This window comes from Eleutherodactylus coqui, chromosome 3 (assembly GCF_035609145.1).
Source record: "Eleutherodactylus coqui strain aEleCoq1 chromosome 3, aEleCoq1.hap1, whole genome shotgun sequence".
Classification (NCBI taxonomy): Eukaryota; Metazoa; Chordata; class Amphibia; order Anura; family Eleutherodactylidae; genus Eleutherodactylus; species Eleutherodactylus coqui.
Window position 1 is genome coordinate 143,104,306 of NC_089839.1, and position 25,194 is coordinate 143,129,499.

Below are 25,194 nucleotides of genomic sequence, written 5' to 3' on the forward strand. Positions count from 1 at the left end.
TTTCACCTGCCCTCACGGTTGAGCAATTTTTCAGGGGGGCACTTGTACTCTTGGTACGCCAATTTTTCTGGCCCTCGCCTATTCTGTTATCTAATTTTTCCGGCCTTCGCCTACACTCATGGTACACTAATGTTTCAGGGGTGCGCTCATACTCTTGCTACAGAAATGTTACAGGGGTCTGCCTATACTTTTGCTACAGAAATGTTACTGGGGTCTGCCTATACTCTTGCTACAGAAATGTTACTGGGGTCTGCCAATACTTTTGCTACAGAAATGTTACTGGGGTCTGCCTATACTTCTGCTGCAGGAATGTTACAGGGGTCTGCCTATACTTCTGCTACAGACATGTTACTGGGGTCTGACTATACTCTTGGTACACCAATGTTTCAGGGCTTCGCCTATACTTTTGCTACTGAAATGTTACAGGGGTCTGCCTATACTTTTACTACAGAAATGTTACTGGGGTCCGCCTATACTTCTGCTACAGAAATGTTACTGGGGTATGCCTATACTTCTGCTACAGGAATGTTACTAGGGGCCGCCTATACTTTTACTACAGAAATGTTACTGGGGTCCGCCTATACTTTTACTACAGAAATGTTACTGGGGTCCTCCTATACTTTTGTTACACCAATGTTTCAGGGGTTCGCCTACACTCTTGCTACAGAAATGTTACAGGGGTCTGCCTATACTTCTGCTACAGGAATGTTACAGGGGTCTGCCTATACATCTGCTACAGGAATGTTACTGGGGTCCGCCTATACTTTTGCTACAGAAATATTACTGGGGTCTGCCTATACTTTTGCTACAGGAATGTTACAGGGGTCCGCCTATACTTTTACTACAGAAATGTTACTGAGGTCCGCCTATACTCTTGGTACACCAATGTTTCAGGGGTTCGCCTATACTTTTGCTACTGAAATGTTACTGGGGTCCGCCTATATCTCTGGTACAGAAATGTTACTGGGGTCCGCCTATACTTTTGCTACAGAAATGTTACTGGGTCCGCCTATACTTTTTGTACACCAATGTTTCAGGGGTTTGCCTATATCTCTGCTACACAAATGTTACTGGGGTCCACCTATACTTTTGCTACAGAAATGTTGCTGGGGTCCGCCTATACTTTTTGTACACCAATGTTTCAGGGGTTTGCCTACACTCTTGCTACAGAAATGTTACAGCGGTCTGCCTATCCTTCTGCTACAAGAATGTTACATGGGTCTGCCTATACTTCTGCTACAGGAATGTTACTAGGGGCCGCCTATACTTTTACTACAGAAATGGTACCAAGGTCTTCCTATTCTTCTGCTACAGGAATGTTACATGGGTCTGCCTATACTTCTGCTACAGAAATGTTACTGGGGTCTGCCTATACTTCTGCTACAGGAATGTTACTGGGGTCTGCCTATACTTCTGCTACAGGAATGTTACAGGGGTCTGCCTATACTTCTGCTACAGGAATGTTACAGGGGTCTGCCTATATTTCTGCTACAGGAATGTTACTGGGGTCCGCCTATACTTTTACTGCAGAAATGTTACTGGGGTCCACCAATACTTTTTCTACAGAAATGTTATTGGGGTCCGCCTATACTTTTGCTACAGAAATGTTACTGGGGTCCGCCTATACTCTTGCTACAGAAATGTTACAGGGGTCTGCCTATACTGTGGGTGCACAAAGACTTCCCATCGCAGTGTTTTACCTATCTGGCACAAATACACTGACTGACTAGGGCAAGGTCCTTGGCGGGGTGAAACTCTGCCATGTTTGGGCACTCTGATTTCTTCCTGTGTAATACCATCTTTGTGCACTGACAGCATAGGCGAGTCCAAGGAACTCAAAGACTTCCCCTTGTGGTGTTGAGCTATCTGACACCTACACAGAATGAATAGTGTGGACACATGGATTTCCCATTGCTATGTAACTCGCGGCACCTTGGGTCACACAAGGTGGAGGCTGGGACCCAGCCTGACCCAGGGCCCACTCAAATGCTTCCCACACAGACTATTGCGGGTCCTACCTCGGTCATGGTTTCTTGGCCTTGTTATGCCACCTCCTCCTCCTGCTTGGGGTCAGGGGATCAGCACTGGGCAACATGTATTTTCTTTCATGTTACCAGTTATCTGAGACACTGATTTGGGCCAAACAAAAGGAGTGTCACTGCATTAATGAGACGTTCAGAGCTGCACTAGCATCCGAGTCTGCTTTATGCCCACGATTACTGAGAGTGTGAGCCGAGGTTGAGGTCCTTGGTGGGGTGAAACTGCCTTGTTTGGGTGCTCTGATTTCTTTATGTGTAATACTTTCCATGGGTTCCTGGGGCTCGTCTATGCTGTGGGTACACAAAGACTTCCCATTGCGTTGTTTTACCTGTCTGGCACAAACACACTGACTGACTAGGGCAGAAATGTGGGCCGAGGCCCTTAGCAGGGTGAAACTCTGCCATGTTTGGGCACTCTGATTTCCTCATGTGTAATACTATGCTTGAGTTCCTTGGGCTCGCCTATACTGTGAGTGCACAAAGACTTCCCATTGCGGTGTTTTACCTGTCTGGCACAAATACACTGACTGACTAGGGTAGAAATGTGGGCCGAGGTCCTTAGTGCGGTGAAACTCTGCCATGTTTGGGCGCTGTGATTTCTTTAGGCGTAATACCATCTTTAAGTTCCTTGGGCTCGCCTATGCTGTGGGTGCACAAAGACTTCCCATTGCGGTGTGTTACCGGTCTGGCACAAATACACTGACTGACTAGAGTAGAAATGTGGGCCGAGGTCCTTGGCGGGGTAAAACTCTGCCATAAGCGAGCCCAAGGAACTCAAATACTTCCCGTTGTGGTGTTAAGCTATCTGACACCTACACACAAGGTGGAGGCTGGGACCGAGCCTGACCATGGGCCCGCTCAAGTGCTTCCCACACAGAGTATTGCTGCATTGTGGAGATGTGTAGAAGTGCTGGCACCTGAGTCCCCTTTATGCCCATGTTTGCGGCTCCTGACAATTTTGTGAGAGGTGGCACGGAATTGGAATGATGATCGTACGTCAATCTATCATCAATTCTCAACAGCATTGTGGGCCATCGCCCACACTTTCAAAGAGGGTCACTGCCTAGCCCTGCCAACCCTCTGCAGTGTGTGCCTCCAGTTCCTCCTCATCTATTACGCACCTATAAATAGACATGAGGGTGGTGTGGCTATGAAGCGAGCGTGTGGCATGTGGGCAGCTGAATGCTGTGCAGGGAAAATTTTGGGTGCACTGTGGACACAGGGTCATGCGGGTGGGTTGGACAGCAATGCCAGCATGTAACCCAGGAGAAGAGGCAGCGGTGTCACCCGCAGGCATTGTCCTTGGTTGCAGGTAGTGTGGTGCTTAGCTAAAATGTGCCAGCGCGTGTGCCTGGTTAATGAGGGTTTGTCCAAAGTAAATTGTTGGGGGGGGGGGGGGGGGGTGATGCCAGACTCTTGCCCCCATTTTGGCTTAATAGTGGGACCTGGGTGCCTCAGATGCAGCCATGCATGCTGCCCCTGCCCTTCCCTATCAGTTTGTGTGGCGTTTCCATGACTTTCTGATGTTTTCTGGTGTTTGACAAGTCATCAGCTATGCGGAGTAATGGTCCCATACAAAAATGCTCGAGTCGCCCATTGACTTCAATGGGGTTCGTTACTCGAAACGAGCTCTTGAGCATTATGAAAAGTGCATTACACAAAACTGAAAACCCTTGCAAAAGTTATTGATTATACATACAGGGAACAAGACATCATTTAGGCCAGTGGTTCTCAACGTGGTTGTTATTGTGCCCTGGGGTCATTTTTACTTCTCACGGGGGTGGTGGAACAAAAAGTCGCGGCAGGAGGGGGCGATATGAATCACTTACATGTAATGGGAGTTGTGTGCAGCCTGCGCACCTCTATCATATAATGTACGACTTTTATAACTCTGCTACTGATCAATCACACTTTATAACATTAAATAACCTGCAGCACAACCTAACTAACTGTATTCCATAATGCCGCTGATCGGCTGGAACTGCTTCAAACTTTCACGTGTGTGGGTCTCTGAGAGTTGTAGTCTTAGTGGAAACTATCTTTTCAGAACACTGATATAAACTACAACTCCCAGAGACCCAATTGAAAGTTCCAGCCAATCAGCGACATTATGAAATACTGTGGGTTAGGGTGTTCTTCAGGTTATCCAGTGCCATTGCTCTGGAGCATAGTTATAAAAGTCATACATCATAACAATAGAGCAACATAAGCAGTGAACGCTTGAAGTATACTTTATATTAAAAAACAAATGAGTGAGAAGAAATGCTGTCAGTATTCAAATGAATACTTGAAATACGGATTCATCCCTTCTCCTACAAACAGACAGCTTCCCTTGTACCTCGTTTGTGAAAAGGCATTTTCAAGTGAAACTATGAAGCCTTCGGGAGTGAGTAGTCACCTTGCAAAAAATGCATTCAGACAAAGTAGGTAAGCCCATTTTATTGTTCCAAAGTTTAAAATCAAAGTTTGAGAACCGCAGTACTGTGGGCAAGCTATTTGGAAAATCCGCTCAACGCTGACAAAGGCCTCCTTGATTCCTATAAAGTCTCTTTATTAATGTGGCAAATCACATACTATTAGGGAAAAACTTATGTTACCTGCAGTTAGGGTGCATTCACACGAACGTATATCGGCGCGGTTTTCACGCCGAGCCGATATACGTTGTCCTCGGGTGCAGGGGGGGGGGGGGGGGGGGGGGGAGATGGAAGAGCCAGGGCCAGGAAGTGTGCTCCCGCCCCCTCTCCGCCCCTCTGCACTATTTGCAATGGGGAGAGGCGGGACAGGGGCGGGGCTAATTCCCGGAACTTAGCCCCGCCCCCGTCCTGCCTCCTCTCATTGCAAATAGTGCAGAGGGGCGGAGAGGAGGCAGAGAGGGGGCGGGAGCACACTTCCTGGCCCTGGCTCTTCCATCCTCTCCCCCCCCCCCTGCACCCGAGGACAACGTATATCGGCTCGGCCTGAAAACCGAGCCGATATACGTTCGTGTGAATGCACCCTTAAAGAGATTGTCAGTACTATGCTGGGGCCTGATGTGTGTGCCATGGTGAGATCAATTGCTTCAAGTAATGACACCATTTCAAGAACAATTGATGAGATGGCTGCTGATGTGGAAGAGACGCTTTTGGACGTGTTAAAGAACACAGAATTTGTAATGTAAATTGATAAGTCAACAGTTAGCAACAATGCAGCATTGCTACTAACTTACATTTGTTTCATTAATCGGAATGAAGAGGTAGTGGAGGAACTGTTGTTTACCAGAAATTTAAGCACCGACACAAAAGGCCTCTCTATATACAAAAGAGTGGGAGAATTTTTCCAAGAAAAAAACTTTCCTTTAACAAATGTACTTGCATGTGCAACTGAGGGAGCTGCATCCATGATTGTTCGATAGCGTAGATTTATGGCCCATTTAAAATCTGCTATAAACAGCATAATGGCAGTTCACTGTGTGATCCATTGACAGCACCCTATTGCTAAACATTAATGTGAGAGATTGCATGATTCTTTGCGCTATGTAATTAGTGCAATTAACAAGATAAAAGGGCACTCTTTAACCAAACGCCTTTTCCGCAAGCTCTGTTAAGACCATAATTACGAATTTGAAGGTCTACTCCTACACACCGAAGTGAGGTGGTTGTCAAGAGGAAAGTGCATACGATGCTTCTACCAACTTTTTGACACAGTAGTCAAGTTTCTTCAGCCTATTGACCAAAGCCTTTCTGATGCAATCGAACTACAATATCTTGACGTTGCCTATCTCGCAGACATATTTGTAAACACAAAGCTACAAGGAGACAAAATGAATTTTATTAGGGCTAAAGGTATAATCTCTTCCTTCATTGCAAAACTGGACCTTCATACCAATAAACTGAGTCAATGCGAGTTCAAGTTTTTGAGTCTTCAGGAAATTGCACACGAAGACCGAGACAAACTTCAAGATGAAGACTTATGTCTTTTGCTCACAAGCAAAAGACAACATGCCAACTAGGTTTCATGACCCATGTACCCTTGAAATATCAAGGTGGGTACTCAATCTATTTTCAGCAGACACAGGAGAATTTCATCCCAAAATTACAAGTGCAGTTGAACCACTTGAAACACGATAGCAAAGCCCAAGCACTTTTCCAACAATGTGGCTATGAATGTTTTTGGGCGAAAGTGCAGAATTCCTATCCTATCCTGTGGCAGGAAGTTAAGTTCCACGTACTCAGTAGAGAGGAGCTTCAACGCTGTTCAGCAGCTCCTGACGAAAGCAAGCAACAACCTCCACTCATCAGGCCCAAGGTAGCCATTAATAACACAGATTGATTGTGGCAAACATTATTAGTTGAATTTTATTGTTCTTGCATTTTAATTAGTCTTCTGACCATTAAGGATTAGAGGTGCATCTTGCATTTTCTTTATACGTTGTACGTTTCTATCAAATTATAATTAAAGATACTATTATTGCTTGATTCCCCCAAAAATTTATCTTCTGCAATAAAACCTATTTATTATTGCATCCACAATTAACCTGTTTTTAAATACCTAGCACCTACATTTTAGCAGCTAAAATTTACCTGACTAATCTGTTAAACCGTATTAAACTTTCTGAAAAAAGGAATTCAGTATTTTAATTTGTACTTTTAAACTTTGTAAACAAGGTAAACTTTGACTGGGTTTAAAACAGTAAGGGGCTTGGGGGGAGCTGGCCACCATCCCAATATCTATAGGGGGCACTGGGCTGAAAAAAGGTTGAGAATAGAGATGAGCGAGTATACTCGCTAAGGGCAATTGCTCGAGCGAGCATTGCCCTTAGCGAGTACCTGCGCGCTTGAGACAAAAGGTTCGGCTGCCGGCGCGGGGGAGCGGTGAGTAGCGGCACTCAGCAGGGTGGAGCGGGGTGGGGTAGAGAGATCTCCCCTCCGTTCCTCCCCGCAGCTCCCTGCCCGCCGCCAGCACCCGAACCTTTTGTCTCGAGCGGGCAGGTATTTAGTATACTCGCTAAGGTATTTACCCTTAGCGAGTATACTCGCTCATCTTTAGTTGAGAACCACTGATTTAGAGCATGGAAATACCTGTTTAAAAACAGACATTCCTCTTGAAATTATGAAAACAGACCCCAAAAGCTTACACAGGAGATTCATACACTACACTGATACTGTAGTACACTCAATGAAGTAATGTGCAAGATCTTTTGAACAAAAATGAATCCAATAAGATCAAATCAGCAAATCTACTTAGACAATTTGCAGGTCTAGCATTTTTCCCTGCAGAAGTTAAAAATGAAATTTCCTTTCAGTCAACCAAATGGAAACAAAAAGGGGGGGGAAAAAAAGACAAAACAAAATGTAACATTTTTTTTTTAATTTAAAGTACTGAACAGCCCACCACCCTAACCAAATAACGTATCCATCCCCCCCCCCCCCCACTCACAAAAAAAGTTGCCATGTGTAGATTTTTCAGGACCGCACACACAGATGAAGAATGAAAATTAAAGATAAACTATAGAAAATAAAAAAAAAGTCTACATTTCTCTGTTTATATCTTATAAATACCTCAAAATATTGCCTTGACTTTACAGAACAGGGGCATATGACATTAAACGGATCATGACTTCTGATAACTACAATACGAATAGAACCAACTAGTTAAGCTTGTCTGAACAGAGAAACAAAAAGGCACTTAAATTGTTATTTGCAATTGTTGAAGGCGTTTTCTAGGCAGCACGAGCTGTCATAGCCAGGATACAGCAGGGGTCAGAGCAGGAGCTGCTGCTCCAACCCATGTAGTGGTCGGTGCTCATAACTGCAACCGCAGTCCTCATTGAAATCAACAAAAGCTGCGTCTGCAATTACAAGTGCCGGCCACTATGTAGGGGTTGGAGCAGCAGCTTCCACTTTGACCCTGGTGTATTCCGGCACTGACAGTTGGTGCTGTCAGAAAAACCCCTATAAGTGTGAATAAAGATTTCAGAGAACAGAAGATTATTTTTTTTTTTTTAAACACCAAAGCCCACATTTATCACAGTGCATGCTAGTTTCAGAGCAAACTGTGCCTCAAAAAGTTGCAAATCAGGACGCAGACACATCATATCTTCAGAAATATTTCCAACTTTCTTGGTACTCGCCAGACTAAGAATGGAGAAAAGGGAGCATGGTCTCAAAGCTGAATAAAGATGTATTGGGGGGGGGGGGGGGGGGGGGGGGAATTCTGAAAATGGCAGATTTATGCCAGCTCATAGCCAACAGGTATGCCCCTTTTAATAAATTTGTTGCAAATCAGTCCACTGATCATTTTCTTTGACACATGAAATGCCAGTTTTAATATGGGCGCACGTTCCTAATTACAGCTGGAATCTCACATGCAGGTCCTGTGGCAATTTTTTGAGCGGAGGCCAGGAGAGAATTGAAAAGGAAAAACTTTTCTGCTGGATCCACTAGTGGCTTTGACTCAATAACCTGGAACCTTGCTAGTAGCCTATACTTCCCCTCTTTAACAGTCACTTGTTTTGATTAGATATCAAAACTGCACCATAATGTGTGACCTTAGGTCAGACTCATGTTACATTTTCTCTTGAACATGCATAAGAAATCCACTGTGTGAATTAGGCCTTACACAACTTAAATCGGTCACCTTCAAAGCACATTCCTGTTCCAGTAAATTTTATTCTTAAAAGGAAACATTTTCATTTTCTTCCAAATTTAGGACAGAAAAGCAAGTGTGTGTGTGGAGAAAAATTGGAAAACTAGTTAACAAAATCCCATCCGGGCTCTGACTAAAATAACAAACAGGAGTATGCTGACCGCTCTTGGGGCCCAAGGAAGCCGCTGATGCTGGCATCAGCAGTGAATTCTGGGTAGACAGGCTGGGTTGAAGCATGTGACCACTGAAGCTAATCAGAGGCCGAAGTGTCCTCATCAGCGCTCCTGCCTTAGCGCTCATATCCTGGCCAACATGATGCCAGGAGTTTGGCGACATGACACTGTGACCTCTGATTGGCTACAGTGGTCACCTACCTCCACCCATCCCATCTACCTGAATGTCGCAGTCAGCTGTGTCCCGATACCCCAGGAGAGGAGAGTATACCTTTGTTTGTTATTTTAGGCAAGGCCCAGCTGGGGGACTTGATTTTGTTTTAATGACAAAACTCCTTTAAGAACAGACACAAATAAGGGTACTTGTTTAAAATACTTCTAATGCAGACAAGCTGATCTGAGCCATAGCAGCAACATGAGTTAATTTAATAAGTCCAAAACCACTCTGTCATTCTCTTCTAAATAGCAAAGCAGGATCTTCAAGCGTTTCATTCAAAACTTCAACTCAAAAATGAGTTTGCTCCTGCTCAGCACTATGAATGAGGGACAGTTCTGCTTGGCTGGCTATAACATGGTGGGTACCAAGACCAAATGTATTCACAGTGCATTCCTTACATTGGTCATTAAAAGATTAGAAGACTGAAAAGATACAAAAAGTTGTAAAAATACAAAGGTGCTATATTATTGCTTTTGAGCAGAACATAGCTATATTTAAGAAGGTAGGTCCCCATTCTTTAATATCCTCCAACTTACCTCGGTGACCGGTTAATTTAATTGAATCAAGTGTCAAATTGATGGAAGATGGAAATATATTTGACACCTAATATTACCAACTTGGTGTCTTTTGGTGCAAAGTAAATTTGAACCTAAAAGATCACATATAGATTTATATGGAAACAAAACCTAAAATACAAGGCATATAATATAAAAAATACTAAAACCACAAACAGCTATGCAAACTATTCCGGAGCTTAAAGGGGTTGTCCCGCGCCGAAACGTTTTGTTTTTTTTTTTTTTCCAATAGCCCCCCCCCCGTTCGGCGTGAGACAAACCCGATGCAGGGGTTAAAAAAACAAACAAAAAAAACGTCCAGTACTTACCCGAATCCCCGCGCTCCCGCGACTTCTTACTTACCTTAGTAAGATGGCCGCCGGGATCTTCACCCACGATGCACCACGGGTCTTCTCCCATGGTGCACCGTGGGCTCTGTGCGCTCCATTGCCAATTCCAGCCTCCTGATTGGCTGGAATCGGCACACGTGACGGGGCGGAGCTACAAGGAGCAGCTCTCCGGCACGAGCGGCCCCATTCGGAAGGGAGAAGACCGGACTGCGCAAGCGCGTCTAATCGGGTGATTAGACGCTGAAATTAGACGGCACCATGGCGACGGGGACGCTAGCAACGGAACAGGTAAGTGAATAACTTCTGTATGGCTCATAATTAATGCACAATGTATATTACAAAGTGCATTAATATGGCCATACAGAAGTGTATAACCCCACTTGCTTTCGCGGGACAACCCCTTTAAAGGTAATTAGTCACCGAGTTTTTGCAGCCCTCACTGATAGCACCATAAAGTAGTGCCTACCACACTGATATTTCTGCTGTATGGACCTGTGCAGTAGTTTGGGAGAACCCTGCATTGCATTAGTAGCAGCCAGACATAGAACTAGTCCTGCATGTTTATGAGCTGCAGGCTAGCCACACCCACACCGGCCTATAGACCATGATTGGCAGCGCTCTTACTATGTATCATAATAGGTAGATTGCTGTAAAAAAAAAAATGGCTGGAGGATGGGATGGGTGTAGCCTGCACCCGTAAGTGGTCCTCTATATGTGTGCTGCACAGATCCACACCTCATACATATCACTAATCAGTGTGCCCATCACTACCTTGTACTGCCCTCAGAGGAGTGCAAAAGTATGGTGACAGCGTCTCATTAAAAACAGATATTAATATGTAGCACAAGTCATTAGATTTTTTTTTTACCTGGCAGGGTAACAAACATGGAGATCTACACTAAGAATTTAGGAGGTCAGAATGTTTCCTCTACTGTAAAGTGAAGGAAATATGCAATATTTTATCATTCTGAGAATACATCTGTATTGCACGAAAACAAATCCATGTTTGTATTACAGTCCAATTGATCCAAAGGCCACTTTCACAGAGCTGTAACACAGATGTATTTTAGCATCCACATTGCAACGGCATGATACAGATCTTGGTTCACTGGTTTCTATGCTCTATGGAGGTCCGGGTGCTGCATTGTGGTGTGTCAATGTGAAAACCAGCCCAAGGCCCCATTTGAAAGTCCATATTATGGCCACAACACCTAGAAGTGCCCTGCAGGGATCTATAGTGATGAGGATTTAGCTCGGGAGAACTATGCGGAGGGGAGGGGAGAGCAATGGCTGCTGTGGACATGTAATACAAATACACTGAATTCCAGTCATGTTACGACTTGTGGGACCAATCTTATACTAAACTTGGATGGTAGTTGTAACAGTAATATGGCCATGTACTGTGCTAGAATGGGATTAAAATCAGTCTGGACAAAACCCAAAAACATTTCTCACACAAAAACGGTGGTGACAAAATGACATCTCATTCTTGCCATTACATATATGTGGATTCAATAGGGAGCCATATTAAAGCCTACTAAGAGCAGTCATAAGGAGTTGTATGCAGGATTACAAAAACATAGCTGCTTTCTTTCAGAAAGTGTCACATACTGTCACATAGATTGTCTCTGGTATTACAGTTCAGCTCCCTAGTAGTGAATGGGGGAAGGGGGGAGCTGTAAAACCAGAGACAACCCATGGGCATTATGTGACACCGTTTCTAAAAGAAAGGTTTTTAGAATTTTGCGTAAACCCTTTAAAGTGTCCTTGTAACGTTACTGTCCTGTCCTACCTTCAGATCAGGGAAAGAGCAATGCAACGGCACACTGGGCAGTACAGTAAGGAAGGCAACTGTATGAAGCCCGGCAGATACCGTGCAAAAATGCATACTTCAGTCTGCAACATAAAACAAGTTACAAAAAAAGAAAGAAAATACTAGATTAGAACAGAATTGATCTCAGAATTAAAGGGATTATCCTGGAAAGGATAAAAATTTCTGACATGCCCAGAGCGGTATAATAGCATACAAACACCGTACTTACTCCCTCCGTTGCTCTCGGTTTGCCGATGCCCATTCCCCCACTAGTCGTCACTTCCGGCTGTAAAGAAAGCAATGAGGTCCAGGAAAGGAATGTATGATCGCTGCAGGCAGATCACTGGCCATATGAGTCAGTGATTAGCTGCAGGTGGTCACATGTCCCTGACATCACTGCTGGCTTGCTGAACCTGAAAGTGAAGAGCAGTGCTGAACCAGGCATCACTGGAACAGGGTAGTATATTTTTAAGTTATTCTACCACGCTGGGCCTGTTTGCGAAAAAAAGTTCCCACCTTTGAAATATTTTTGAACAGATTACTATTTTAAAAAAAAACAAACGAAAAAACTTCCAAGAGTGCAGCAACATCCAAAAATTGTTAACAATTTTCTGAAAATAAAATGGAAAATATTTTCAAGTATTAAACACTGGTGGTAACAGCATATTTTAATGATTTTTTTCCACTTAATACTTTTATCTTAAAATGCTTGCCACCAGCCTTACAGTGCCAGTAGCAACCCCTTGTAGACGCTAATAGTACTTCTTAATGAAAGCTTGATGAGTTACTAGGATATTTATAGTGAATTTTACCATTGATCTCATGGTTTCTTTTGACAATTCCCTCCCACAAAAGTTATCTACTATAGAAAAAGTCATCTACTATGAGCAAACTCTCAACCTTCCAAGACAGTATCTTTTTGGAACCTTTGTGCAAGAAGTTTTAAAAAGCTTTAATCCTACATGACTTTTAAAAGTTGTGACTGTTAAATAAAAAAATAAGGCAATTAATTATGCTTATAGACCATCTGGAAAATGAAAAATAAAGTCCCACTTGAATTAAATAATGATCTGTGAAATCCCACAAATATAAGTTTGTTGACAGTGGGCAAGAGGTGTGTTTTGCATTTTATTTGTAACTATGTTTCGCCAGCAACCTTGTTCTGCAATTCTCCGTAATATAGAATGGAATGCAAACGTATCCACTTTATGTGATTTATGCTCTATAATACCTGCAACAAAAATAAATATAAAACAATCATTTAGCCCAGTGATTATTTAAGGTTACAGAGGAAAACCTCTTCCCCCATCTATCCCTTGCCCTAGAAGAAATCCTCTCCAGGTTGATAGCACCAACTTATAGCCAGCCATGCTCATGAACATCTTCTTGCTGCCTTCTTCCACTTGCTTTGATCAAGTATTCTTTCAGCTCTCCACAGTGCTTAGGATTAATGTAAACATTGACAGCACACGGCAGCTTTTTCTGATGGCGAAATGCCTTCCAAGAGGACTGTCCAAGCCAATCAGAAGGATAAGTTTTAAATCAAATTGTCCACTTCGTTCCATCAGCTGTCACGGGTTTTTACGCTGCAATTTAGAGTCTCCTTTACTTTGAGTTGCATCTAGAATATTTAAGAGAAAAAAACGAAACATCATTTGTCTTGAGACTTCTTACAATGACCATCCAAAACTGCTAAATACGTTTTACATGTTTGTTTCAAATTACCATGTGATGTCAAACTAGCTGCCACAACACATTGCGGCCTTATGCACACAGCCGTTACGGGCTCCGCAAGCGGAAGTATAGCGTGACGGTCATCTTCCATTGACTACAATTTCACGCTGCGGAATTCCGCAGCGTGTACATTGAGCTATTAGTTTCAATAGAACCTAATGGCTGTGGTGAAACGTCGTGGATTTCCGCCGCGTTTTACGTGGCAGAAATCTGTCCATGTGCATTAGGCCTACATCTTGTGGCAACGGGACTGAACGGAAGATCAAAAGGTGACCAAAAATGTACATTGGTATATGAGGGGATTGAGAAAAAAAATTCTACTTACTGGAAAGACTTCCTTCACCATATTGTCAGTGACATAAGAATGGGTTCTCTGACTCCATTCTTTGCTCAATACTTTTTAACCTCTTAGTGACAAAGTTTTTTTGCCTTCTTCCATTTTCGTTCCTCCCACCCACCCCCCTTTAAATAAAATTATAACTCCTTTATTCATTCATTGAAGTAGCTGTATGAGGGCTTTTTTTTTTTTTGCAGGACGAGTTGTATTTTTCAATGGTACTATTTAATATACCATATAATGTACTGAAAAACGTTTTTTAAAAAAGTTGTGAAATATGGGGGGAAAAATGAAATTCAACCAGATTTCGGTGCATCTTGTTTCTACGACGCACAAACTGCAACAAAAGTTATATGGTAACTTTACTCTATGGGTCAGTACAATTACTACAGTACCAAACATATCTTGTTTTGCTGTACTACTTGTATTTTTTTTCAATTCTTTTCTGCTGCTATCTTCTAAGCGCAATAACTATTTTTCCATCTACATAGTCCTGCGAGGGCTCCTTTTTTTGCGGGATGTCCTGTAGTTTTGAAATACATACGACTTTTTGATAGCTTTTTATTGCATTCTTTCTTGGAGACAGGGTGACAAAAAAAATAAAACATACATTTCAGGCGCTCTATTTTTTAGACGACGTTCACCCTGCGGGGTAAAAAGTGCATTACTTTGATAGATATGACTTTTACAGACGCAGTGATACCAAATATGTATTTTTGTTTTATTATTTAAATTATTTTGTTATAAAATATTGCAAAAGGGTTTTTTTTTAAACTTTTATTTTCTTAATAATTAGTATAACTTTGATTTTATTTTTACCGCTTTTTTAGTCCCCATAGGGAACCACAACTTGCGATGCATGGATCGCGGGGATGGCTTGATAGGCATTCTGCCATGACAGCCCTGGGTCTTTTCAGAAGACCCCTGGCTGCTATGACGCAAGCATTTAAAGGGTTAACAGCTCTGGTGAGCCACGTGGCTTGTTGGAGCTGTTGCCCGTGGGTGTTAGAACCCTTGATGTATGGAGGAAGATAGCCCTGCGATCTCGTTCTATACATATCCTATAGGACGTAAAACACTATAGGGCGGTCACTAAGGGGTTAAACAAAGTTGTTGATTTGTATTTGATTTACTTTTACCAAAGAATTCAGGTGAACGATAAAAAAAGTACTCCTCACAAAAGGGTAGAAGGCTATAGAACAGTAAAACATAAGATAGAGAATTTAAAGGGGGAGAAAAAAAATTCCAATTCCCCTGTGCTACATTCTCTGCTAATAAAAAAAGTTTCATCTCATATTAGCATCATCTGCAGAAAAGACCAGCAGACGTTCGAGCAGCCTGGTCGCGGCTCAGACATATACATATGCGCAGTGTTTCTTAGTCTGTCCATCTAAATCCTTATGGATGCAGCATATTGAACTAGAATGAGCAAGCTTCTGCCCCTACCTGTACCTTTCATTTTCAAAACTATAAACTACATGTGACTCGTTTTGGCGACATAGTATGCAGATCTGAAAATTCATATTCGATGGATTATTTTTGTTTCTTTAAAAAAAGAGAAAAGAAATGTTTTAGCGTTTGACTGACACGGATGAAAACTCAGGGGGAACTCATCAAGACAGGCAAACTGCGCTGGAGTAAGATGCTCCCAATTCATTATGAGGCACACGTCTCTAAATTTGATGCACCTCTGGCTGTTCCGCCTGCCAATCAAATCTACAGCATCTATAAACTGCCTCAGATTTGGATAACAATTTATACTGGCCTCTGGTGTTAAAATTAAGTCAAGCCCCACCCACAAAAAAATCTTTTTGAGTGCATTCTGGTACAAAACAGGCCTATGGCAAAATTTGCACCTTTTTTCTACCACAGTTCTGGTGCACAGAATTTCCCCAATATCGTGCAAAAATATACACATTGTTACAGATTCACCTGGCCATGACATTTTCCAATAAATAAAAATCGGTATATATTACACACACACACACACACAGTCAAAAAAACAAAATCCTCTAGAAGTTGTCGCTTTGCTGCAAAACTTGGCATGCAGTTCTATCTCAAGCAGATATGCAAATCATAAGAGCTGTGGTGTGATTAGATGAACAGTCTTGTCACCTGAGGCCCTAAAAGTGGTCCCACCTTCCTGGCTTAAAAAAGGCGAGCAACGCTCTTCTTGAGTAACTGCACTATCGTCTGAGCAGGCTTGGGGTGGGGGTGGGGGCTTAGAGATCTCTCACTCCCCCCCCCCCGAGCCTGCTCTGACGTGAATGCAGTTACTCTAGAAGAGCGATGCTCACTCAAGTAAATGCCTTATTCGAGCGTGCTCACTCATCTCTAGTAGTGACCTCTTCTTCAGCTTGTGTAGAGCTTGTTGACCACTAAACATCTCTACGACGCAGAGAAGAGATTTCACCCTGTTACCAGAGTCTGAGAGGGGTGCATTATTGGAATATTAGCAGCTGGATAGCCATATTGACAAACTGTCCTTCAACAGGGCAGTTCTGAGCAGACTATTAGGATGTTTCCAGTGGATGTGCGAGGACACACAAGGCAACTGGGCTCAGGACTCCTTCAAAAGACCACCAATAGAGAGGATCATCCGATAGTTCACCAAGCACAAGCAGCACCAACGGAAAGTATGCCTCCATGTCCGTCTGTATCACATCTTGTATTCAAGCTAGAGACACTTCCTTATATCAACGTTACAAGCACACAGAGAATGTTTCAATCAATTCCACAACAACTTCTAGGTGCTTGATTTATTTTGACAGAGTGCATTAAATAATTTACAGGGCGATTCAAAAATAATGGTGCAAAAGTAAAGCCGATTTATTTACACATGCATAGACACACAACAGTCAGAATCACACGAACAGATAGAACTAGTCCGTTTTTAATGCTTGCAATTTAATGGGTGCGGTTGGCGATTCGGCGGATGACAAGTCAGTAGTCCTGTTCTACTCAGAGGTATTCCAGCATACCCTTAGATATGGATTCCACTACAACAGTGACTCTTTCACAAGGGGAGTCAAACAGAATTGTGCTGAATGTGCGTTAAATACTTGAAAGAGTTGTTCTCTCTTTTCATGACATTCTGGCTGTTGTACGCCAATTCATGTATAAATTAATCAGCTTTACTTTTACATCAATCCTTTTGAATCACTCTGTATATGAAATATATAAAGAAAAAAAATAAGAAACACTTTGTCTTCCTGAAATGCAAGCTTTGCAATTCTTTGCTCCGATTACCAAAATGTATACATTTCAGTGATAAAATGAAAGTTCAGTAAGAGAATTCCTTACCTGTGTACCCTTGTTGCAAGTGAGGAGCCAAAGTGGAGTGCGAGATGGTAGGTGTGTGCGTAGCGGTGCTCTGTAATCCTTTTAGTAAATCTGACGGAAAGAAAAGGAAAACTAAAATACAAGATAGATAAACCCACCCTAAACCGCTCCAATGGCTTTTATCTGTGGAATAAATGAGACTATTGATCTACAATCTCTCTTGGCAGGGAAGACGTAAAGAGACACAGCAAAGGCTGGTTTAGACACGATTATCGCTCAAAAAATCTTTTGAGCGATAATCGGTGTTTTTTTTTTTTTTACAGCGCAAGGTGATCACTCAAAACGTTAAGCGATCACCTTGCGCTCTGAGCGGAGGATGCAGAAGACAAATGGGGTATCCCCGCTTGTCTTCTGCATCCAGCTGTTCCCCACTCCGGGCATCCGCCCGTTATACAGCCGAGCGCTCTGAGCGGAGGATGCACAAGGCAAGCAGGGTGTCCCCGCTTGTCTTCGGCATCCAACTGTTCCCCACTCGGAGCCTCCAGCTGGTATACAGCCGAGCACACAGAGCGGGGAATGGAGAACACAGCTGGACCGCTTTGTTCTTCATACTCCGCCCGTCATCAGGGAGGGAGATGCAGCTGAAACAATAGTATCCCGCTGTGAATTCCTGATAACTGATCTTTCAACAGCGATCAGCAATGGCTTAACGAAAACTGCACAATGTCAGTGCAGTTAGAGACAATTATCGCTCAACAGATGGCATTGAGCGATTTTTGAGCTAAAATCGTTGTTTCTCAAAGGACGTTTAGTCGCCGCCCACTGTTCAAGCTTGTCGAGATCTTTTTGAATACTCTCCCTCTCTTCCCTAGTGTTAGATATCCCTCCTAGCTTTGTATCGTCGGCAAATTTGATCAGTTTCCCATCAATTCCCTCCTCCAGATCATTTATAAACATGTTGAACACCACTGGGCCTAGGACAGAGCCTTGTGGTACAACACTTGATACATTCTTCCACTTGGATGTGCAGCCATTTATGACCACTCTTTGAATACGATCACTCAGCCAGTTGTGAATCCACCTAACAGTTGCCTTGTCAATCCCATATTTGGTCATTTTTTCAATAAGTACGGTATGAGATACTTTGTCAAATGCTTTACTAAAGTCTAGATATACTATATCCACCGCATTTTCCTGATCAACCCAGTCGGTGATTCAGTCATAGAACTAAGTTAGATTTGTCTGGCATGATTTGTTTGTTACAAACCCATGCTGGCTCTCGTTAATTACTCCTGGCTTCTTACAGTGAGGGTGATCAATGAGTGGAACAGCTTACCATGGGAGGTGGCAAAGTGTTGAAACAAAGGCTGGACAGACATCTGTCTCGGATGATTTAGTGAATCCTGCACTGAGCAGGGGGTTGGACCAGATGACCCTGGAAGTCCCTTCTAACTCTACCATTCCATGATTTTATGATACAGCTCCATTGTTCTCCAACGGGACAGCAGGTGAAAACAATATTATCAGCGCTCCCATGGAGAATTACAGCATGCAGTCCCTGCTATCAGCTGGCTGACCAAACAATAGTTTTTATGCTAAACTAAAAATCATCGTTCAGCAGAAAAGCTAACGATCATAGCATTTACACACAATGATTATCGCTCAAAAGACATCATTTGAGCGAATTTTGAGCGATAATAGTTGTGTGAAAATGGGCCTTTAGATGAATGAGTGAGAGAGATTGTATTCTTCAATCAGGTTTGAAGAGACAAGTAAACAGAAAGATCATTCTTTACACTTCAAAGGCTGAACCAAATGAATAACGTAGGTGTTTTTAAGGCCGCCTGCATATGACTGAATTAGATTCCGCATTCAGGAACTAGCAGCAGCATCAGGCTCTGTGCCCGGCCGGCGACCCAGCGTCCCTGTCTGCAGTCTTCATAATCTGTGCTGTGGAAGTGCCAGCCGGCGCACAGATTATGCTGCAGATCCCCTGACCTTTCCGCAATGATGATCGCAGAAGGACTGCGGGGCGGAGAAGGCAAGATGGCCGCCCTCATAGTCACACAAACCCTTCCCCGCTATAGCTGATGTGTATGAGCGCTCCTTCGATCCTTGGGTACCTTGCGGTGACTGTACGCGGCGTCCCAGCAGCTCCTCTGACTCTCCTTGCCGGCCCTTTCTCGCCCTCACTACTCCTGCTGCTGGCCCTGCTGCTCACGGTGTCAGTGTACCGGAGCCTGTGTAACACTGCATGGCATGTTCCCCTACCACCACCTGTGTCACAGTCCCTGGCACTGCCACATTCTGCTGCATAAAGGCTGGTTGTCAGCCAAGACCCCATCGCTCTGTGGCCACAGCTGAGAGACCCATGAGACATAGATCTCCCACGACCCTGTTCCTCCAGCTCTCCCTGGCCGCGGAGGGAATCTTTGTGGACGAGCAGGCAGATACTCAAAAGGGCGATACTCGCTCGAGTATTTGTCCTTAACAAGTATGCTCGCTCATCTCTACCTAAAACATTAACATAAATTTGATGCCAAGCCACACTTTAGTTGCTTCCAGATACTTTTCATATCAAATGTTAAATATTCTTCACAAGACAATTGCAGCCTGCGCTAAAGCTCTTATCATATGGACTGCATCCATTCACATCATTGGTTTGCTCATTAGGAATTTGTTCACACTGCTTTAGCTTTCAGTATATTCAATATTTCCCAACATATACCGCCGAAGGAAGGCTCCATCGTACAGTTGGCATAGTTGTCTATATCACCTGTAGGCTGCAATGTTTAAAATAAGTGGACCATGTAGCATGCATTTTTTTTGAGTTATGCCCCTCTATAGAAAACTTTGGGGCTTAATTAATTTCGAAACACATGTTTTCTGTCAGAAATTATGCCAGAAAACCGTCTTACATGCTTGTGCCACATTTATCATGTTTCTAGACACTTTTGAACAATTTTTCTGACTTAACCAAAAAAGGGGTTTGGCCTAAATTGCACCAAAAATTGTGTTAAACTACCGTGAATTGTGCCAAAATTTTGAAACAATTATTGGCGGAAACTAAGCCAACTAATGGGTGGTCTAAACTTAAGTTAGACAGTCTTAAAATTGAATTTAGCACTCAGTGATACATTAAGTGCATTTAAAGACTGTCTAGTCCAAGTTTGCACTGTCTAAAGCCCCATTTACACGGGAGAAAGGTCAGGTGAACAATGCCAGACACTCGTCTCCGCACATACTCGCTTCCGTGTTGTTACACAGGAGCAAGTATCAATGGCACTCTGACTCTGTCCCATGTAAATGGGTCTTAACTTTTAGACAGCATTAGTAAATAAGCCCGGATGTGTCAGTAAATACGATTGTATAAAAATAGGAGAAATAAATGTATTGTCCAACAATCCTATTTGCAAGCTTTCAGAGCACAGACACCTCTTCATCAGGCAGGCTGACAAATGAATGTCTGGGAGAAGGCACATTTAAAAAATGTTGCATCTAGATAACTATGCTGTAGAAGCCACATGGACCCGGAGTACGCATCCATACAGATATATTTGGCATATGCAGTTGGAGATTTCCCTGTACATGCTGCAGTGTGAACAAACCCTATATATTATTATACACTCACTCACATGCACTTTTTAATATATATATACATACATATTCACAGTTGAGAAAACAGTTTTATATCTGTCACAGGAGTATCCACGTGTGTGTGTGTAATATATATATAGTTTTCTCAATAATAAGACCCTGTCTTATGTTAATTTTTGCCCCAAAAGAGGCACTGTGTCTTATTTTCGAGTGGTTGTCTTATACTTACCTAGCAGGCTCAGTCTGGTCACTGGAGCTCCAGTGCACTTACTGCAGTCCTCTGCTGCCCACAGAAGATCGCTTCCTGGTTACGGGATTCATAAATCCAGCTTTAAAGAAGCGATGGCTGTGATTAGTTCTCATATGCTGCTCGACCAAATCAATGCAGCACTCGGTGAACCAATCACAACCATCGCATTGTGGAGGTGAGATTTATGAATTGTCTGAGCTGCGGCATTGATTGGTCAATTCATAAATCCAATCCATAAATCCCACCTCCACAATGCGATGGCTGCGATTGGTTCTTAAGCACCACATTGATTAGCTGAGCAACAGCCATAATTTCCTGGAGGCGGGATTTAAGAATCCTGTAACCATGAAACGATCTTCTGGGGGCAAATGAAGACAGCAGCGGGTGGACACAGACCAAGCCCGCTAGGTAATATATTGCTTTTTTATGTAATGCATATGGGGCTTATTTACAGAGTAAGGATTATATATCAAGACACCCCATAAATCTGGGTAGGGCTTATTTTTTGGGGAAATCGTATATATGTATTTATTACACACACACATACAAGTGGATACTGCTGTGACATGAATATAAAACGGTTGTCTCAAGTCTATTGAGCCTATAAAAACTAACATTTGCTAAAGATTAAACCCAGTTCTTACTCTGTGTGAGATTGTGGTGGAAAGCTGCTGAGGTAGACCCAGGGGACGTTACTGCACCAGCAGTGTCACTCCCAAAGTTGAGCAGCTCCAAAGGAAACTGGAAAGGCATGGTGACCGGTACCAGTCCGCCCAACATGCCAAATGGATTAAGAGGAGCTGTTGTCACATTTGGGTTTGTTACAGAGAGCGGTGAAGTCATGAGCGTCAACGGTGCCGCATTTGCAAGGAGAGATGCTGCAGCAGACTGTAAAAGAAACTATGTATTAGATATAAAATTGCCCAAACATTCTATCCACAAAGCATTACACATGTAACAGTCACAGTTCAATGCTGGATCACAGTTGTATTACACATGGATTGGGTCCACAATCTGCTTGTACTCCACTGGTATTTTATAGTCCTGTACATCTAATCACTTTGCATTCTACGACCATGCAAGCAATACTTACTATAGAAGCAGAAACACATCAAGGGTGCGTTCCAGTTGTTGCAGATTTTCATGCAGATCTGTATCAAAATCTGCAAGAAGATCCGCAACAAAATAGGGACATGTGAATACACCCTTAAAACTTGGGAATCAGCGAGAGGTTTATCACACAAGTTAAGCCACTTGCCCCCTTACATGGTGGATAAGATGCTAAAGTTGAAATGGGGAGCTTTGCTCTTAGGGGATTATAGGGGATACTCTTTTGGGTATAGGGAAGAGCTGTCACTCTGCATGCTGTGGGTGGGGAGAAGCCAGAACAGCCCGCCTCCATGACTTGGAGAGCTCAGCTCCAAGCCAAACTTCATGAACCTGGTGAGAGACTCCCATTTAAAGATCGAAAATTAAAATATACTGGTATTGTTTAGAAACTATCCTAAAGCCTTGTCTGTGTGGAAGCAATAGGAAAAAGCTAGATCTGATTTAAGTAAAAACTAAAGAAATTCTTCACTCTTCATTCCAATAGATGAAAGTTTGGTGTGGACTCAAATACATCACAGCATGTCCCAGATGAAAAGCATGCAATTTAAGGGCCCATTAATAGGCGTATTTTTGGGCCGTGTGCAGTTTGTGTATTGCATGGACCGCCCACAAACGCCTTATATCCTTTGAAGCTATTCACACAAATGATATTTCACAAAGTCGTTGCATGTCCTGTTGTCTTGTTCTCAATGAGGACAGTAGGACATGAATACAGTTAGTCCCCGACTTGCGAACAGGTTCCGTTCCAGGAGCCCGTTCGCAAGTCCGTTTTGTTCGCAAGTCGAACAAATGGTTGTATGGAGGGGATCACGGGTGGATCCCACTCCATACAACGTCGGGTGCCGGCTGTTCTTACAGCGGGCACCCGGCGGCAGCAGTTCCGACGAGCCGCGCCACTCGTCGGAACTGTTAACACTTTAACTACCGCTCTGACAGCGGTATTTAAAGTGTTAACAGTTCTGACGAGCGGCGCGGCTCGTCGGAACTGCTGCCGCCGGGTGCCCGCTGTAAGAAACAGCCTGCACCCGACGTTCAGGGGGCCCGTACAGCGTCCCATGATGAGATCGCGGGACGCTGTGTGGTTGCTAGGCAGCCGGGGACCTCCTGAAAGGCCCCAGGGCTGCCTATGCAGAGCGCCTATCAAGCGCACGGCTTGCTAGGCGCTCTGCATAGACAGCCCTAGGGCCTTTCAGAAGGCCCCCGGCTGCCTAGCAACCACGATGTGACCGGACAGGCTTCTATCAGGCTTGATAGAAGCCTGTCCGGTCCCTGCACAGTATGATGTAATGCCATAGCATTACATCATACTGTGCTGTACAGATAGTTCGTATCTAGCGAAATTCGTAAGTCGAATGTTCGCAAGTCGGGGACTATCTGTATGTGCTGTTGCACGCATAAGCTGATCTGAATAAGCCCTATAGGGGTTTTAAGCTTTATACAAATAAAACAAATCACTATGTAAATCAAAAGGTCTGCAGCTGTCTAATGCAAGATTTAATTTCCTCACCATTTTCAAGATATCCGGCTGTATTCACACTTCATAAACCGAAAAAGAATATAACTGCGTGTCACATTCATTATTTTCCCTCTATTGCAGCGCTATTGTTCCCAGCACTTATAGCAGAAACCTGTATGAAACACCCGCTTGGAGCCTTAAGGCCCTTCTACACAAAAGGATTATTGTAAAGAAAAAGAATCGTTAAAACGAGTAAAAATTAAAGATAATCCTTTAGTGTAAAAGAAGCCAACGATCAAAACGGAGATTGATAAATAGTTCACTTTTCGTTCATTTTATATATCGGGACTAAAAATAATCGTTGGCTCGTTAACTACACACTGAGTTTAAATACCGATCGTTCAGTCGCTCTCACGTACACGGCGAATGCGAATGACTGAGCGATTTCTTATTAGAATGAGCCAGCGATTTATCTGTTGTATAAACAGGCTGCATGAACTCTGACAGGTTCGCTCGTTCAAACGAGAAATGAGCAGTTCTGAACGCCCCTCAGTGAGCACATACGAGTGTGGTTTACCTGTAGAGGATGGGAACCTGCTCTGCTCTCAACCGCGAAGTGGATACAACGGTACACAGTTTAGGCGCGGGCATTCAATAGTCTCAATCGTGAGAAAAATTGTAGCAAAAACTAGTAAGGCTATGTTCACATCTGCGTCAGAACTGGAGGTTCCATCACAGAGCTGGCACAAAATGCCAGAAGGAAAAGTCCCGCATGAAGAACTTCTTTGTCTGGTAAAACGCAGGACAGCTGAACGGAGACCAGACAGACATTAATAAAAGTGAATTGCATTCTGTTATAAGACGGATCCGCCCGGCCTGGGGATTCCACTTTTCTGCTTGCATAACAGAACCCCTGAACGCAGGTGTGAACACAGCCCAATCCACAAAAAGAATCCAATATCCACAACTGCATCTAGAGGATCATTAGAATGACCTGTTGCCTTGTGAATAGGATTACATGTCCATTACTGAAGCCAACAACAAAAACACTGGAAGTGCTGAATTGGACACATGCTGGAGCAGAACAGTGCTAGATGGGTCCCAATGACTAGAACGAGGCCAGCCCAGCTTCTAACATACCACCAACACTTCCCGGACAACTATTACAGCATGCTTCACTATTTAGGCCTCATGCCAACGGATGGAGCGGGATATGCCCATGGTTTTACACTGCAGGGAAAAACAAAAACGTCCCCGCTGGCGTTTTACTGCAGTATTCAATAATACTCCATTTATACGTGCCATTGCGAAGCAACAGAGCGGGAAATTTAAACAAAACAAAAAAAGGCAGACTCCACATTAACCCCTTAGTGACGGAGCTTTTTGGCTTTTTTCCATTTTCGTTTTTTCCTCCTCCCTTTTAAAAAAAATCGCAACTCCTTTATTTATCCATCGACGTCGCTGTATGAGGGCTTGTTTTTGGCGGAAGGAGTTGTATTTTTCAATGGTGCTATTTAATGTACCATATAACATACTAAAAAAAACTTTTAAAAAAGTGGAAAGAAATGGGGGGAAAAAAAGACATTCCACCATTTTTCAGTTCGTTCTGTTTCTACGGCTCACAAACTGCAACAAAAAGGACATAACTTTATTCTATG

General features: G+C 43.3%; 1 protein-coding gene across 2 annotated transcripts in view; it reads right to left on the bottom strand.

Moving 5' to 3' along the window:
* Positions 1-7,370: 7,370 nt before the first annotated feature.
* UBN2 (ubinuclein 2) overlaps positions 7,371-25,194 on the bottom strand; it is a 58,530-nt gene continuing 40,706 nt past the window's right edge. For both annotated transcript variants that reach the window (XM_066596215.1, XM_066596214.1), the window contains 3 exons: positions 21,615-21,858; positions 17,145-17,234; positions 7,371-13,391 (listed from right to left, as the gene is read on the bottom strand). In XM_066596215.1, coding sequence (XP_066452312.1) covers positions 13,342-13,391; positions 17,145-17,234; positions 21,615-21,858 — 384 coding nt within the window. In that variant the 3' untranslated portion in view covers positions 7,371-13,341. The remainder of the gene's footprint in view (positions 13,392-17,144; positions 17,235-21,614; positions 21,859-25,194) is intronic.